The 18,444-nt window shown below is 40.7% G+C and overlaps 1 protein-coding gene across 2 annotated transcripts in view; it reads right to left on the reverse strand.

The window, feature by feature from the left end:
- znf608 (zinc finger protein 608) overlaps positions 1–14,860 on the reverse strand; it is a 37,537-nt gene extending 22,677 nt beyond the window's left edge. For both annotated transcript variants that reach the window (XR_006360468.1, XM_044026735.1), the window contains exons 1-2: positions 13,859–14,860; positions 10–280 (exon numbers count right to left, since the gene is read on the reverse strand). Coding sequence is in view for 1 of the 2 variants with exons in the window: in XM_044026735.1 (XP_043882670.1) it covers positions 10–280; positions 13,859–14,860 (1,273 nt within the window). In the remaining variant the exon portion in view is untranslated. The remainder of the gene's footprint in view (positions 1–9; positions 281–13,858) is intronic.
- Positions 14,861–18,444: the final 3,584 nt, after the last annotated feature.

Below are 18,444 nucleotides of genomic sequence, written 5' to 3' on the forward strand. Positions count from 1 at the left end.
ACTTCTTACCTTCTTCTGTTTCATGCCAAACGATGCCCTCCAGGTTGACACTGGTCCCAGGCTGACAAGGCCCCAGACAGGCCGAGTCCGCCTCCAGTACCCCTGAGACGCTGCCTTCTTGTGTGTTGGTGCCAACTGACCTCGTCTTCACTGCCATCTGCTTTGGGTTCAAGGTGGGCAGTGCTGGAGGGGAGAAGGAAGGAGCCAAAGGCAGAGAGGAACCGGGGGCTCCAGGGTGACCTGCAGCAGGGGGAGCTGGCACCGTAAACATGGGGTCTACCTGGAAAAGAGAGGATCTGTTATGCTATGTCCAGGAGGCTTTCACAAAGACATGCGACAGAGTCTGACGGATCTGAAAGCGTTTTGCATCACGTGCATCTGCGCAATATCATAGCCCATGATTTCCGAAAATATACTATGTCAACGAGTGATATCAGCGCAAGAACTGTTGAGGAATATTTAGATGATTTGTCTCACGCATGTCCTCACACTGAGCGACACTGAACTCAGTGAACTGAAGTATGTGAACTGAAATAGATCGCTGCCGTTGTTGCGGGCGAGTGCGCCTGCAGTTATACAACAAATCAATGATTATTAGACTAAAACATTGAAATATGCCAATTTTGATATGATCATGTACTCAAAACGGATGGAGCAACATAACGCAGACAAATTAGTTTATCGTTTTTATATGATATGTTTGTAGTCGAGATGCTATATACAAACTGTTGCTTGCAAACTTTGTATTTGACTTTTTTCCCTCCATCTATTTTTGTGAAATGCTGCCACACTGCTGATGTCTTTGACATGGATGTTTGAGGAGGACTGACTGTAGCCTAAAATGAAACGCTCAAAATACATTAAACAACATCCACATTCTTCAATCTATCTGTCTCTAGTGGGTTGGGCGAATCCAAAATAGTGAAAACAAGGGGGGTGTTCACACTGTGAAACAGGGGTGCTTTGAAAACACCTCCATTAGCACTTGGTATATTCCTCCAGATTAAATTAAATTAACCATAGACTGTATGAAATTAAAACGGCAAAAAGTCAACCAATCACTATCTTAGTTGAGCCAGAACATATCGACTCATAAATCGACCAGTCGACTGGGACTTTACAGCTGTACTGCAGTCACTAACTTCCTCATAATGAGTGACAGCTAACCAGATCCAACTCAGTAATGTTTTACACACTCCACGTCTGATCATTGTGGGTCCTGAGTATGTGAGCGTAATCACAAAGTTTCAAATAATTACAAATATTTTACACTTTACAGAAAAGCGAGTCAATCATTAAAAGCAAGTGTCAATAAAATCAAATGAAAGATAAAAGAACTAAATATTAAAATAAAATGCTGTTTCGTAAAAGTCTGACAGGAGTCAGTCTTTTCCACAGCCTGGAAAGCTCTGTAAACCTCTGTAGTGGGTCCTGGAAACAGTTCGAGAGCTTTCACACTTGCACAAAATAAGCAGACTAGTTTTTAAAATGAACGTGAAACATGAAAACTATAGAAGGTGATGTGGGATCTTTAGTTCTGATTACAAGCTTTTCTTTTCTTTTTTTTTTATCATTTATCAAGAGTATTACAATAATCTAAATGAGAGGAAATAAAAGCATGAATATAATTTCCATCTTGTTCCTCAGATGGAAGAATCATGAACATACCAGACTGCTTAAGTGAGATTCATGTCAGTGGTGTCTAAATGTTTAATGCTATGCTGAGCATAGCGCCTAAGGACCACATAAAGCACTTGATATTGGGAAATACATTTTCTGTAGTGATCATTATAGCTTTGGTCATGTCTGCTTTTAATTTGAGGCAGCTGTCAGTCATCCAAGTAAGTACTTTGTTTTTATATATACTGCAGCAGAAATTGTAAATGAGTGGTGTTTGTCAAGTGTCAGAGATGGCAGACTTCACCCCATCCCTGCAACAAGCCTCTGTCGGCGTATATGTGTAACAGGGTGTCTGACTCCAGATCAGAAGGTTGTGTGTTTGAATCCACATCAGGGTCCAAATTCTTGGCCAGCGTGTGTGTCTATCACAATTTCTAACAAGCCTCTGTTTGGCCTCTATTGCTCATATTGCAAGCAAGTAGCACACACAGACACACAGCGAGACAAAGCCACCAAAAACAATACTTACAAGTAACATATAGCGTTTCAATGCAAAATCACAAGTGGATTGAGTAGTCATGATGCTATTTTCAAGAAGCCACAGAGAAAAAACAGAAAAGCTGGATGTGTTTTATATGATCTTTCCAGACACAGAGGACAAGGCCATTGATGTTATGTTAGGTAAGACACAATTTAATCAGATTCCATATGTATGCTGATCAGGTCTGTGTCTCACTGGTTCACTGGGGTAAACCTACTTTCCTTTGTATTGGGAGTGGACTATCACCACCACAGCCTTTGGATTCATTTAAGTTACATTCTAGGAAAATCTGTCAGCACTTGATGCTTTTATAGGTTTTTGTTTTCGAGGTATGGCTCGGAGCCTCAGGATTCACTGCCTTTACGAGGTCCACATCTTCCTATTAAAAAGTCTATATGTTCAGCTGCCTTCTTTAAAATATTGTTGTCGGTTGTTTATTTTTAGAATAAACATTAAATTGAGGAAACTCGATGAATGATTTTTCATTTTTCTGTTTCTGTTCCTCTCTATGATTGGCTGATCTACTGGTGCGTCCATCAGTAAATTCAGTAATGCAGTTTTGTGACTTTGGGGTTTGAAAGCTTTGGTTTGGATGTGACACAAACCTCTCATATGACTCCCTGTGAGAGAGAGAGAGCAGTTTATAAACTTCAATTTCCTGTTGGAAAAGGATGTCGAACAATCATTTAATAAAAACATGATATCACGGCATAGATTTTATCAGATGAGGTCTTTGTTAGGCAACTTAAATGCTTGTATCCCTGTTGTAGTGAGAGTGAGCCTTCGTGTGTCAGGCTGGTTCTCCCAGTGCAGTCAGCACATACTGTGTGTTACACGTCAACAAACTTTTACTAGCCCTTTATTCATGTCAAGTCATTTGCAATGATGTCTCTGTAAAGTTCATTCATCCCACGTGGCTTAGGATGAAAAGGCGTCATCATAGTCCCCACGTCTGTATTCTCAGTTTGTTTATGTCACAACACTGATAAACAATGCAAATGGATCCTAAAAAGTAGCAATAACACAAAACAGTGACAATTCTGTGCACTTCCTGGAGCCATTTGTTAACTCCCACACAGCTGCTGACAAAGACCACACAGGACGACTTTAACCAAATCACACAGCAAATTAACTGTGAGAATAAGCGTAATCCCCAGTGGTTCTGTTCTGCCTCCCTCAGACAGCAGGAATAAAAACACTCAGTAGTGGCAGTCACAGCAAAATAACAATAAGAAAAAGCGAGGCTGCTCTCTTGTGTGCTCAGCACTTCAAACAAATCTCTCTTTCTCTCAGTTTCTTAATTAAAAATGTCAAACAGTGCAGTGGCAGCAGCAGTGGCAGCAGCAGTGGCTCCGCAGGCGTGCAGCTTCACTTTTTAGCTTCTCTGGGACAGATTAGCATTAGATGTTGCAGTACACAAAGTCTGACCTCGAAATGTTGTCAAAGTAAAAGTCTGTTTTCTTTTAGAGAAAAACCTTATCCCTCGATCAATGAGCACTGACGCTGACGTAGGCAACATTTTATTTCGTGCTGATCAATAAGTCCATAATAACATTTCTGCATAGACTCCTGCACCGCTTCTATGACTGCACAATACTGGATAAATACAAATATCTCTACTCTAAAATGGCTAATGATTCTAGGACTGTGGTGATGATGAAGAATATCATCTGCATTGAAAAGAACAATAATGTTAAAAAAAAGCAGAGAGTGATTGTAAACGAAGAGAAGACAGCAGCGCAATAAACTAATGAATTAACATGAGTGGAAGGTTTTGTGCAGGCGTGTAAGAAATACTGTAAAAACTGTCACAAATATAAATTCTTATAAGGATGACAACCTAAAGACATTAATTACATACACTACATACATTAAACATACCAAATATTTTCTCCAGTTTTTTTTCTTCAGTAACACATTCACATTTAAGAAGCTGAAACCACATGACTGTTTTTTATTTTATAGAAAACCCACTTAAGCCAAATGATGATCAAAATGGTTGGCAATTATTTAAAGGAATACTTCACTGATTTGCATTTAGCTCTGTATTACTATAGGAGTAGTGTTTTTGAAAAAGTGTGCTTCCCAACCTCAGTTTCCCCTGAGTTGAGAAATATCTTCATTCTTTTCTTTGTTACGTGCCCACCAGTGACACTTCCTGTCACTTCCTGTCACACATCCTGTTAGCATAACTGTTAGCAAAGATGGCGGACCCTGTTGACATTCTGGGAATGAGGTCCCGCCCCCCTACGAGTGGGTCTAAGAAATGCAGAAATAGCGTTGCAGTTTCAAGCATCGGACTAAGTGTCACTGGTGCGCACGTAACATAAAAAAGAATAGGAGAAACTGAGGTTGGGAAGCACACTTTTTCAAAAATACTAACCCTATAGTAATACAAAGCTAAATGCAAATTCCTAAAGTATTCCTTTAAGTAATCAATTAATCACATATTAATTGACATATTTGCTATTGTAACAGTAAAAAAAATCAATTGTAACTGCACCGAAAATTCAGCCAATGAAACATTTTGGCCAAAAGACTTTTAACACCGAAACAAAACGACCGAAACAGGACGTTGTGATGACGCAAGCAAAAACTGCTGCCAGCAGTCTGTCTGTCTATTCCTGCTTAGAGTCTGTCCAAGATCAGTTTGGAACACCTATAAAACGGTTCCAACAAGATGTAAGTACACAGCACCTATTCAATGCTGGAAAGTCACACCAGTGAACATTCTCGCTCTTCTCGCCCCCTTTGAGCAGTAAAAGACATCAGCTCATCTGATGCATCTGTACTAAAGCATCTTATGTACACAGAGGTTGAGACGGACCACAGAGTGAAACCAATGAAAATATTACTCCTAAATATTTTTCATAGCTGCTTCATTGATTTATTCTTTAAATCATGAATATTAATCTCTATTTATAATTGCAATGCCTTGACTTTAGTGAGGTAAGTACACACAGTCCCAGCCATAACAACAAAATTAGATTAAAAAAAACAATGGTACAGAATTGGCATTATAATTTCTTTCGGTATTTCGGTTTCGGTTTTCTAATTGTGATTTTGATTTAGTAATGATGAATGAAACTATGGAAGACAAATAAATGTGTGCAGCTCTGTTTCCAGCCTTAAAATAAGTGCTTGAGATATATGGCTCCTGTTGGCTGTTACACGACACATGCTCTACAAACACGCATGAGTCACAACTCCAGCCACAGTTTCACTGCGGCAGTTTTTTACTTAGTCCATTTCTCCACTTCAACCCAAATCCCTTCAACTTCAGATACATTTAATTTAGCGGTTCCCTCTTTGATGCACTGCAGTTTGGTGTCCTTGCTCACAGACAGAGCTGGATTTGCCCAAATAGAACAATGCTATCACGCGTGTGTGTGTGTGTGTGTGTGTGTCAGGGGAGCCAGCTGAGCTTTCCATTAATTCTGCCTCTAAAATCTATAACAAATAGTCTTCTCTTTCATACATTCTTCTTTATTTCAAAGCTTAAATCACATTTTAGAACAATGTGTTCAGAAAATAATAAACTCAACAATCCACTTATCATACATCTTTTCATTTTCAGCCATTATTTCTTCCTCCCTTTGCAGTCCTTCCTTCTTGTAATTTCTCTTTCCAATTTCACTACACCCTTTTTTCTTAATCAACCTGCTGCTTAATCAATGTTTGTTTTCTATCCTTTTGTATCCTTTCTTAAACATTACTATACCTCATTTTTGCTTCCTTGCCTCATTCTTCCACCTTTTTCATTCCTATAATTTCTTCATGTCATACCTCTCTTCCTGTCACTCATGTCTGTGCCTCCTGCGTCCCTCTCCTCCCTCCCTTATGTCCATTTCCTTTTTCTTACCCCTTTTCTTGATCTTTGTTGCATTTTTAATTTTCTTGTCTTCCTTCTACATCCCATTCATACCCATCTCCTCATTTATTTTCCCCTCCTGTCTTTTTCACATTTCCCTCATCTTCTCTCTCCCTCTTCCCCTCATATTTTCTCCCTCAGTGAGCAGCTTCACTGGCAGTGTGTTTAAGTCCCAGTCAGAAATCATTCCTCTGTGTGTGTGTGTGTGTGTGTGTGTGTGTGTGTGTTGTTTTTGTCATGTTTCTATCTCTTTTCTCGCTCTCCAGCGAGTCTGCGCTGCCTTTTTTCACTCCCTACACTATCAGTGCACACACACAAACACACGCACACACATGTTGGACACTCATGACTTGAGGCACACACACACGCACACGTACGCACACACACACACACACACACACCACTTACCTACTAAATGACAAGTTTTAATGATGTTTAAACCAACAGAAGGAAAGACAAAGGACATTACTCAGCACCTAACAACACTGCTGCACTGTCACTACTGACAATAATTATATCAAACTAATTCTGTATAAATTCAATCTAACACATGCAGTCACAGTGTTTTCATTACAAAAATAATGAGTGTGGCTGCCCACTGCTCCTAATCCGAGCATCTTCCTCATAGTCCCTGCAGATAATGGGGTAAAACTAGAGTTTTCAGTTTTCTTAAACAAACATCAAACTGTTTGACTGCAGCCAAACAAAGCATTTTCTTTAGAAAAACATTTTAGAATTTTGACTGTCAGTATTATAAAATCAACCTGACCAAGAGACACAATTAATAATATTCTGCCACCAAATATCAATATTTTTATTTAAGTTATATGATAACCCTAAATGGGTTCACACGGTGCTCTAGTGGTTAGCACTCTCGCCTTGCAGCGAGAAGACCCGGGTTCGAGCCCCGGTTGGAACAAGGGCCTTTCTGCATGGAGTTTGCATGTTCTCCCCGTGTGTGCGTGGGTTCTCTCCGGGTTCTCCGGCTTCCTCCCACAGTCCAAAAACATGCAATGTGGGGAATAGATAAATTGGACACTCTAAATTGACCATAGGAGTGAGTGTGAGAGTGAATGGTTGTTTGTCTCTAGTTGTGTGTGGCCCTGCGATGGACTGGCGAACTGTCCAGGATGTACCCCGCCTATCGCCCGATGTAGCTGAGATTGGCACAGCACCCCCCGCGACCCTCTGGTGGAGGATAAAGCGGTTAGATGATGACTGACTGACTGATAACCCTAAATGTAGCACTCATGCCTTTGCAGCAGGAAGACCCGGGTTCATAACCTGGTTGGAACAAGGGCCTTTCTGCATGGAGTTTTCTCCCCAGGGTGTACCCCGCCTATATCGCCCTATGTTGGCTGAGATTGGCACAGCTCCCCCCATGACCCTCATGTGAAGGATAAAGCGCTAGAAGATGGATGGTTGGATGGATGGATGGATGGATGGATGGATGAATGGATGGATAATCTAAACACTCCCCATGACTCACCAGCATCACTACTTTGGTTCTTGATCACAAGAACAAGGGAAACATGACAATGACAGACAGCAGTGAAAAGAATGTAACTGCAATTTACCTTTTTGGGGTAATTGTGTTTCCTTCAGACAGATATTGTCTTGTCATAATGTATTTCAATTGTCACATAATAGCTGCATCACATTACTGTTATGCTGGGCCATATATTGTGTATTGCATTCCCACCTCGTGATGAAATCAGTTCTCACACAATACAAAGGACTGTCAAGGTCACCTGCTGTTTTTCCAAAAACCTTCTGAAGCTGCAGCTCAGAGGGAGGGAGCAGGGTTCATCTGTCTTCTCTCTGTCTGATTCTTGTGTTTCCACCTAATAACTTGCTGTCAATCACAGTTCACTGGACCTAAGAGACACAACCACCAGCTCCAGTCAAAAGCTCCCAGATGAATACATGATTTTTTCCTTACTAAATATCTCATTTGGAGGCTTCAGCACACAGAATGCATTCTCAAGACCGTTTCCTCTGATTCCTTTTTTCACACTCATCAAGGTCTGTAAGTCAGTATACTTGAAGTCACCTCCAAAATGTTGACACAGATCATCACATGATTTAACAGTGCAACGCAGCTGTCGTACTCCTAAAAACACCTTCAGTGAAATGTCCTCTCCTCTGATGACTGAGATACATCAATATGTTACAAAGAGATGCATTTTTTTTGTTTTAAATCCATGTTATTGTTGTCTATTTAAAGTCAACTCGCAGCTGCAAACCACTGCACGTCATATCAGACGCTTCAGCAGACACAGACTGAGGAATCCACATCAAGATTCATGCACTGCTACGTTTTGTCCTTTATGAAAGACGTGAGAGCAGCGGGCTGCCAGCTGACCATCTGACCCTCTGACCAAGTGCCACTTCAACAGACCCCTGAAAATGAAAGGACTAACATCAAAGTGCTGCTGATGGTTAAACATGGAAATGGGAGTGTAGAAAACCAACAGGGACAGAGAAAACTGTGTTTTAATGTTACTCATGTTGACTTCCAGTGTTTTGGAGGCAGAGCTTTGATGAGAAGGACAATAGGACAATTCTGGCTTTTCAACACTTACTGACCCAGGGAGGGTTTTTTGAGTGGGCTTGCTGAAAAGATGCTCCATCTTTATTTTTGTCTGCTTTCTCTAATAGAATCTAATCTATCTCAGAGTAAATGATATGATCTCTTTTTTTCATTATTGGTGAAACCACAGGAAGAAGCTTGTTTCTTCTTGACTGAGAAGAAGAAAATGTTTTATGAGACGGCTCAGGAAGCTTCATTTCAGGCTGTTGTCTAATGACACAGTGAAAACTTACTGATGCAGACACAGAAGTGAACTCACTTTCATACTTCACTTGCAGTAAAGTTGATGTAGCTGTAGCACACAATGAAGCTGCAGTGCTTCTAATCAGATTGTGTGATAAAGTCATGAGTAAAAAGCAGAGTGATGAGAATATACAGTGATCCCTCAAACATCAGGACAGTGTTTGTCTGGTTGATTCAAATAATCAATAATACAATGAATGATCTGTGCTCAAATTCTATAAATGTGAGTCACATTATGTATGATTTAAGACTCAATCAAGTGTTAGGCCAGGTCTTATCACAGGATGAAAACTCATATTAAAGTTCATTTTGCCACAAATGATAAACTACAGCATTTCTAATTGTCCACAGACCAAAGGCAAGTCATTGAGGAACATGTTCACTTTTAAGGGGTTGAAATCAGACAACTTGTTTTATTTCCACTCAAATCAATTCACTTTTTATCAAAATGGTTTGTGATTCATTTAGTATGATTGATTAATAATTGATTAGTGCTTGCAGCCCTAACAGAACAATCAAATAAACAAAACACAAACAAAGATGGAGGACAGTGATCAAACGTAATTTCAATAAGCTCATTAGTGAGTTTGCATGTTTTCAAACGTCTGTCCTTCACATAACCTGAGTGTGAATCTAATGGAGGATTTCCAGAGGGCCATCATGGTTATTCAACCTTAAAATCAGAAGTGACGAGTAGGAGGAGGAGGAGAAGGAGCAGTGCATTTAGGTGTAGAGCGACTTTATGTTACTGTCTGAGTCAGTGAGGGGCGTCACTGTCACTCACATTCACATTCTAAATGTTGATTCATATTAAACAGACAAACCTGAAACCTATAGCAGCATTACACTGTTGTTATCAACAAAATAAAAGTCCCCGTTACTAACATTTACTTTCATTACACGATCACTGCCTTTATTTTCCTACTAATCAGCTTCATCTGCACTGACATTTATCTGTGCGTATGATGATAACATGAGATCTCTTCTCCAATGTTTTTTTGTTTTTTTCCCCTGATCACTCTCTCAGGATTAGCTGTTTACATGCAACATCACACCCCAGTCACAAACACCTCCCCCTGAATAAACCAAAAGCTGTCATCACCATGGAAACTGAAGCCTGCAGCACTAAAGAAAAAAAACTGTTAAAACCTGTCAGGTAAACAATGACTCCAAAAGCTGCTGCTTTCACAACAAAGACCATTAATTAATCTCATCACAATAGTAATAATCAGAAGAGGAAGAGGAGGAGGACATTCAGGAGCATGTTAACGCTCCTATGATCACAAGTGAAGATACAAAATCCAACAGGAAAATGCACACAAACACACACACACACACACTCAAGTGCATCTCATTGTCTCATTGTCATGCAGATGACAGCCTGAGCCTCTGCTGCAGCACAACTGCTTTTATTTCTGTCAATTAGACTAGTGTGGATTTTATTCATTTTACTGTTTCAATCCTCTTTCAGACACATTTTTTGTCTGAAACTTGACATTATGGTGATGTTAAAACTATAATCACACCATCCACTATTTTACTATTACTATTTTTTCTTTTTCTCTCTATTACAGATTATATATGAAGAGACACAGCCACGGTGTGACCAGACAGAAGCCACTGAAGACCCGAATGCTGTGTGTTGCCTCTTCAATCAACTCACATTGACAAAAGGGTTTTTGATAAATTGTGTTCAAAGACAGTACTTTTTATTTATTTAGTTTGTATCTGACTCCCTGAGGTCAACACAAATAGAAAAACAGTGGTTCAAATCAATAGAACAAGAACATTCAAAACTGCTGGATGGATTTTCATAAAATTCATTGTCCCCTTTTCATCATTACATCAAAGCAGTAGGAGTAGAGCTGCAACTAATGATTATTCTCATGATCAATTCATGTGTTTATTATTTTCTCGATCAATCAATTGATTATTCTGTTCAAAAATTGCCAGACATTTTAATAATCAACATTCAGGGTGTATTTTGGGGATAAAGATGTATGAATCAATGTTGTCACTTTTACCTTGATACATAATGTCACTGCTCACTGAACCGATATATATTGATCCAGAGCTACTATTTGTTACACTCATACAAAATATCAGCAAATATCAACGATACTGATGAAAGATGAAACTTGTCACCAGGTATTCAGTTTCAAACATCAGACACTTTTCACTGCGTCCACATGATATTGTTGTTGTTACCTAATGTCTGAATCGTGTGTGTTCAGCGAGGTGCACAGACATTTGGACGGGCAGGGGCAAAAATGAAAAGGGCACCTATACTGTGCCCTGGGGATTTCATGTAGATGTCTAGATGAACGTCCACATATTATTGTTTAATCACTTTCTATCACTGAAATGAGCATTTTCTATTTTCTACAGCACTGAACATCATTTCCTGTGAGGACACCCTAGCACCCTGTATTGACGGGCCGCCACTGCTCTTGTGACTGAAGAGGTCACACCACTGTGTGTGTCTGTTGTCTCTATCAATATCCATTACATTACATATACAGTACATATTTCCATTTCCGTGTCATAATTAAACCCTGTTCTCAGTGTATCAGTGAGTCAAACTCCTCTCGAGCTACACTAAAATATCACAGACATGAGAACTCATGAGTGGAGCTCAGATCAATGTTGACAGGGGAAGAATAACAGCCACCACCACAGAGCCCTGGTGTGTGTGTGTGTGTGTGTGTGTGTGTGTGTGTGTGTGTGTGTGTGTGTGTGTGTGTTTCACTGCTGAATGGGAATCCTTCAGATGGAAAAATGATTAAAGCAGTCAAGGCCGGCATTTCTCCTGTCCTCAGCAGCAGGGAGTAGGCAGTAGAAAAAGTTCATGTCATGATTATCTTAATTGTCCTAAATAGTTTTATTTTTAAATTGTAAAATATTAAAAATGAGAGCCTTATGTCCTTTCTCTACATTACATATATATTTTATTTTTATGTGAAGTCTGTAGGGTAGGAAATTACTGTTTCATTAATTCACTCAATAATCTTTATTTTCATTCATTCTAGCGCTTTATCTCCACATGAGGGTCAAAGGGGGTGTCAGTCCCAACTGACACAGGGTGAAAGGCGGGTACACCCCGGACTGGTCACCAGTCCATCACAGGTGTTAGTTAAAACATGGAAGTAGACGATGCAGGAGAAGAGGTGAAAAAACCTGGTGTATATCTGATCCTATAATGATGAAATGAATGTTAAACTATCAAATGTTTGTTTATGACAGTGGATTAGTATGTGATGAGGCTAATAATCTAAAAGTGGATTGTTATATTTTTTACCAGTGTAGATTATACTGGATCCCTGGATGCACTGTGTAAAACTGTGTAAAAGAGCAGCATAAGTGGTGATAATGAAGATTTAAACATATCCATGCAGCTGTCTTCTGATTGTTTTGGTTAAAACTGTATCCATTTTGTATGCTTCCTAACTGAGGGGGTGTGTGTTTTGAAGCACGGATCGTGCACTGGAGTTAACAATGTGCAAATGTAATGTTGCTGTGTTTTCTCTTTGTGCAAGACAACCAGGGATTTGCTCTTACTATTTCACTAGTTGTTTGTGTCTATTTGAGCAGACCATTTAAGTCTGTCACTGACAGTAGAAGTAATCAAAATAAAGCCTGATCAGAAAGAAAATATGCCAACATGCCAATCCAAAAACTATTCAGAAACACAGTAAATCACAATCGCAATATGAATCGATACCCAATCAAATATCATGACACAATGTATCATGACAAAAGCATATCATCCCATGATGTTGTAATTTAAATATGTTACTAAGGGTTAAAATATTTTTAGTGATCATTGTGAAGTGAAACCAAGAATCTTATCTTGAAATAAATCACTAAGCCTGTATATTCAATTTCAATGAATTACTTGTGATTCCTGATAAATCATATATGGTCTCATTTTGTGATTCTCCTACGATCATTTCAGGCTGCGTCCTCTGCTGTCACGTCCCACTCCTCCCTCTCCATCCACTCCTCTATCTTCCTCCATCTTCTTCGTCTAACATCACCAGGAGGATGACATGAACTTAATAAAACAATTCCACATGTGGCAGCTTCACACACTGTTCCTCGCATGACGAGCAAATCAAAAGGACTTGTGTGTGCGGCTGCAGCTGTTGGAGTCGGACCCCGATTCTTTTTGACACCATGACTCTCTTACTAGAATTAAATGAGCTAACAAAGAGCATGAGAAGAATGGGAACACTCACTCCTTCTCAGCTTTGGCTGAGACACACTGCAAATGTCAATGTTGTCTTCCTCACCATTCATTTACAGCAAAACACCATGGGTTTAAATAGGGCTAAACAATGAGTCATGTTTCAAATCAAAATTCATCTGAAACAACAACAATTTGTTGTACTTTACTGCTGACAGTAATGCATATATTTCTAAAGGAATGTAAAGATAAACATTCTTTACATACTAAATCATTCAGCCTTAATTCCAAATGGAGGAGGAAGAGGAGCAGGAGGATGGAGATGGAGGACATACTGCTGCTACTGCTGCCTCCTCCCCTCCTCCTCCTCCTCCTCTTTCTCTTCTTCTTCATCTCCTCTCCAAATAAAGAAAGACAAAAAAAGGCTGGTCAATATGAGCCAGTAGACAGTGAGACAGAACAATAACACCACAGCTGGGGAACAACAATAGAAGGTAATGTATATCATGTGGCATGAAAAGCGGTCACCCATCCATCTATCCATCCATTAACCAGCCCTTCTGTGCGTGTGTGTGTGTGTGTCTGCTTCTTTGTGGCCTTCACACCTGCATCTGACAGACTGTGTGTGCGCTGAATATCAAACATATTTCAATCCCCTCGTGATTTCGTGTATAAATGTGCGCGTCAGTGGCTGCAGGTTTGTAGAGTAGCAGCTGTTTGTTTGTTTGTTTGTTTGTTTGTTGTTGCTGTGTGTTGTTGTTATTATGATGATGGCCTCCACAGACAATAAAAGCTGCTCCTTACCTTCTCGGCTCCTCTGTGTTTCTTGGCGGCCGGTGTGTCGTCATGCTGCCGCCTCACAACAATAGCGCCGCTGCCGCCTTTAACTCCACAATCCTGCAGCGCGCATTTGTTACTCGCGACGTTGTTGTTGTTATTGTTTACGTTGTTAGTGTTGCTGCTGTTGTTGTTATTGTTGTTGTTATCTCCCATGATCCTGGAGTCCGGAGAGGCGCAGCGGCAGAGTCCGGGGCCGTCGCGGCACAGATGATGCTCGGGCAGGGCGGACGACGCGTGGAAGACGGAGGGAGGAGGAGACACGCCATCACCGGGCTTCTCTTTCCTGGTGGTGCGGAGAGGAGGAGCAGGAGTAGCGACAGTGGCGGCGTCTATCTCCCTCTCCCTCCCCCTGTCCCTGTCTCTATCCCTCTTCCAGCCCCGGATCACGTTTTTCCCCTTCCTGTCCTCCTTGCCTTTGGCGCATGGCGCAGACGGAGAGGCCGTGGTCACCTCGGAGACGCTGCCGCTGCTGTTGCAGTTGTTATTGTTGCCGCCGCCGTCCACCTCTCTGCTGACCGCTGAAATCATCTCCACAGCGTCTCCACCGACGCTGCGTCCTTGAACCTCCCGACGCTGCTGCTGCTGTTGCTGCTGCTGTTGCTGCTGCTGTTGCTGCTGCTTCGCGACGCACGCGTCTCCACCGCCGCCGTGCACCGCGACAGCAGCCGCTGAGTGATCCGCCGCTGCCGCCCCCGGTTCCTCTCGTCCCTCCCGGCCGGCTCGGCTGCGTTTAGATGCGGATCTCCTCGGCTCCGACCCGCCGCCGCCAGGTGCACGGGTCTGGAGCGAGGGTAGGGCTGCGTGTCTGTCGGCTGAGGAGGAGGAGGAGGAGACGATGGAGATGAAGGAGGAGGAAGACGACGAGGAGGAGGAGGATGGAGCTGTGTGGTTGGGTGACTGGTCCCTGCAGTCGGTCAGCAGCAGTCCTCCTCCATTCTCGCCTGCAGCCCTCAGGAAACGGTTCATCTCCTCATTCTCCTTTGTCGATCTCCACAATCATCAGCATTCAGGTCATTGTTGTCGGAGCAGGAGCCTCCCTCCGCAGTGAGACATCGAGCAGCGAGCTGCAGGTGCACACCTGCAGGGGAGAGACCTGCTCCTTCAACACACGCTGCACACGTGCAAGAGAGAGGCTGAGTGACAGCTGACACACACAAACACTCATAGTGTGGGCACTCATAGACTATGCATTCCATAGACTCTTATCCTAACCTTAACCATCACAACAAGTGCCTAACCCTAACCCACTGTAAAGATGTGAGGACCAGCCAAAATGTTCTCACTTTGACAAAATATCCTCACAACATATGATTTATACGATTTTTCCCTCACAAAGCTACAAATACAAGACACATGACAGGTCTTAGGACACTGCACGGATGTCCAATAATCAGATAATACCAAACCCTAACCAAAAGACCTTAAATGGAGGTGTACAATTATAGCTTAATCCTACAAAGTATGTTATTATTTAATTTACCTATTATAATGTAAATATCAAATATTTAAAATATTAAAAAGAAAATAGTTTGTAATGAGCTCATTGTAGGGGCCCCATGAAACTTAACTGGAGGCCCCAAAATCCCTCAAAATGCCACTGAATGCAAATAAAATCTTTGATATTTAGACAAAATAATAAAAAAATTTAAAATAAAAACAGTGTAAATGATCTCTTTTCTTTTCTTGTAATGTCATGTATTGACCGCATGATGGCGCTGTATAGTTTGTTTATTCTTTGAATACTTGCCAGGTGCAACTGTTTGGATTGGATTGGACCACATTTAATCATCTGATGCACCTTAGTTGCTCTCTTTTGGTAGTATAAAAGTTGCAGTGATGTGCCACAGGGGGTGCTATAATAAAATCAGTCTTTAAATCTCATAAACAAACATTGTGGAACAAATTCTTGGAATCAAATCGTAATTTCTTGTCTTTTACATTAAATGTTAATATTTTTGTCAAGGTTAAATATGCAACAGACAGCCTTACACAATGTTATAGACTGTGTAAATATAGATGGGAGAACCTGGACCCTGAATATAAACTGGGTTGTTTATCGTATTCGTCTGAACACTCCCTCATCATATTTACGAGCAGTTATTGTTGTTGGCTTTGATGATGTCCTATGTATATGAACTCATGAATTCCACTTGAACACAGCAGTACTCGCAATGAGTGGCTGAAAAGTGTGGCATACGTGTGCATACATAACATTAATTAGATGTTTGTGTTGACAATCATTCAAAATCCTGTTGGTTGTGGTCTGGCATGCTGGTGCTCAGTTTTGCTTTTGCAGTTTTAAACCCGCAGTTGTCACAATCTCCATTCGAACAAGTAAGTGTTGAGTCTCAACTGTGGTTTGTTAAATAACATTTTGAGATGAGGTCTCTGTCCTGAGCTCCTGCCATCAAACCAGTACAGACAGATGTACACACATCATGTGACAAATCAATTTGACCTTTTTTACCTTAGCAGTATAGGCAGCTGCTACCAATGTTGTAGTAGCTACTCCCTGAAATAGCAGAACAGCCAGTAGATCAAAGTCTCCTGTCATAGGCCATAATTCTCCAATCAAGAGAAGGTCATGAAGGCTGTTTCTTTCTCAGTTTACTTGATTTATATTTGTCTGAAAATTATAATTGAATTATTGATGACAAAAATGTTATTTACCCGAGCTATAAACTGATATATGTATATATGTCTCTGGAGAAGAGAGCAAACAAATATTTCCCAAAATCAATTTTTCAAAAATCAACTTTTGAAAGAGCAAATCACTGACATGAGTTTGTCAATCACTGACCAGACACACAGATAAGAGACTGGTGAAAAGTCTAAATGTACTGTCATCAAACCAACCAAACAAGGACAGAGCACTTCAGTTACACAGATCTGTGGGTCTGTCAATGACAGCATGTCCTGCAGTATAGCAGAGGAATCAAATACAGTTGACAGTAAACAGGCCTGAGGTACAGGGGTCTATTCAAACACTGATGTGAAACAAACAGTGTACACTTGAGCCATAAACTGAGTTATCAGATGGAAATGGTGAACTGCAGCATGTGTTCTGTGCTCTGATAACCCAGCTCAACATCAGCATTGATTAAATCTCCCTACAATGTTCCTGTGTCTTAAGGTATTCAGGTTTTGATTACAGATTAAGTTAGTTAGTTCAACCTTTTGTTTGGTGGCTAATATCAATAGGGGTGTTTCCATCATAGTACAGTTCAGTTTGGCACAGTAGGTGCGGTCTGGAACGGTAAAGCCCTCGGTCAGGGTTGTGTTTCGACTGAGAACAGTACTTCTACTTGGTAGGCGCGGTGTGTGCTGTATGGCCACGCACAACAACAGACAACAACACAATGGACAACAATGAAAGACATCCAGCAGCAATTCTTTTCTGCTCAGTTTTGTGGCTGTTTGTCTCAACTAGACGTGAAACTTTGTATGAGAATAGACTGCAGGTGTTAAAGAAACACTGATGCTTTTCTGTCACCCAATCAGCTGACTGTCGTGGGTCTGTAGCTCCACCCGTACCATACCACTATTCTGGTAGCACAAAAATGGAACGTCAGTCATTTTGTACTATTGCTAATGGAAAAATACGGACCGTCCCAAACTGTTACACTCCTTTATTTTGTTTGTGTTGTACAGGACTGCGGGCAAATGTGGTCATTCATGCACTCATTACAGTGGCTGGTGTAATTTAAACTTCTAACTTTATAGCTACTTCACCATGATTGATTTTCACAGGAAGGTGTTAAAACCTGCTGTGGGGTCACTGTATGTGTTCCTTTAAATCTTCTTCAGAAATCTCCAGCCTCCCTCAGGTTTTCATAAAATGTGTACATTTTCACTTTGTCCAATTTTTGACTTATCAAAGAACTGCATATTTTGTTCAGAGAGTGCGGTTTAAAAACCTGAGGCTGACACATCTGTGTTCAATGATAATTACAAAAATCCTTCTTTAAAAATGGGTTATGTGCCTTCCACTCTAATAATACATAAAATGAAAATTATTTTCAGGTATACTTTAATGATTTTGTGCGGCAGTCAGGATATGTATGATACCTATGCCATTAGCAGATTCTGTCCTGTGATGTCTTGTCATGTTTTCAGCTTCAGTTCATGTGGTTCATGTTTGTGTTTCAAAGATCGTCTGATCCCTGTTTACACACCACAACACACAGGGAACACTTTGCAGTTCTTACTCATTAAAGTCCAGATACAAGCCACTCGTATGCCAGCTTGATGCAGATGCTCCTGTACAGAATGTTGTGGTATTGATCAAAGACGGACAGAACTCAGGGGAGATTAACGACAATAAAATATGAGAAAAGTGGAAATACCTGCAATATATGTGTAAAAGAAAACACAATTTTGTAGTGTTCAAATATTTATCAGATCATTATGATACTTTAGCTTTAACACAGTGTAGGAAAACAGAAAAAAAAATCACTCGTCAGCAAGTAGACAGATAAGGAAATAAGATTTGGCAAACAGTTAAAAGTTTGTATTTCAAAGTGCAATGTGTGTGTGTGTGTGTGTGTGTG

Source organism: Solea senegalensis, linkage group LG5, assembly GCF_019176455.1.
Source record: "Solea senegalensis isolate Sse05_10M linkage group LG5, IFAPA_SoseM_1, whole genome shotgun sequence".
Lineage (NCBI taxonomy): Eukaryota > Metazoa > Chordata > Actinopteri > Pleuronectiformes > Soleidae > Solea > Solea senegalensis.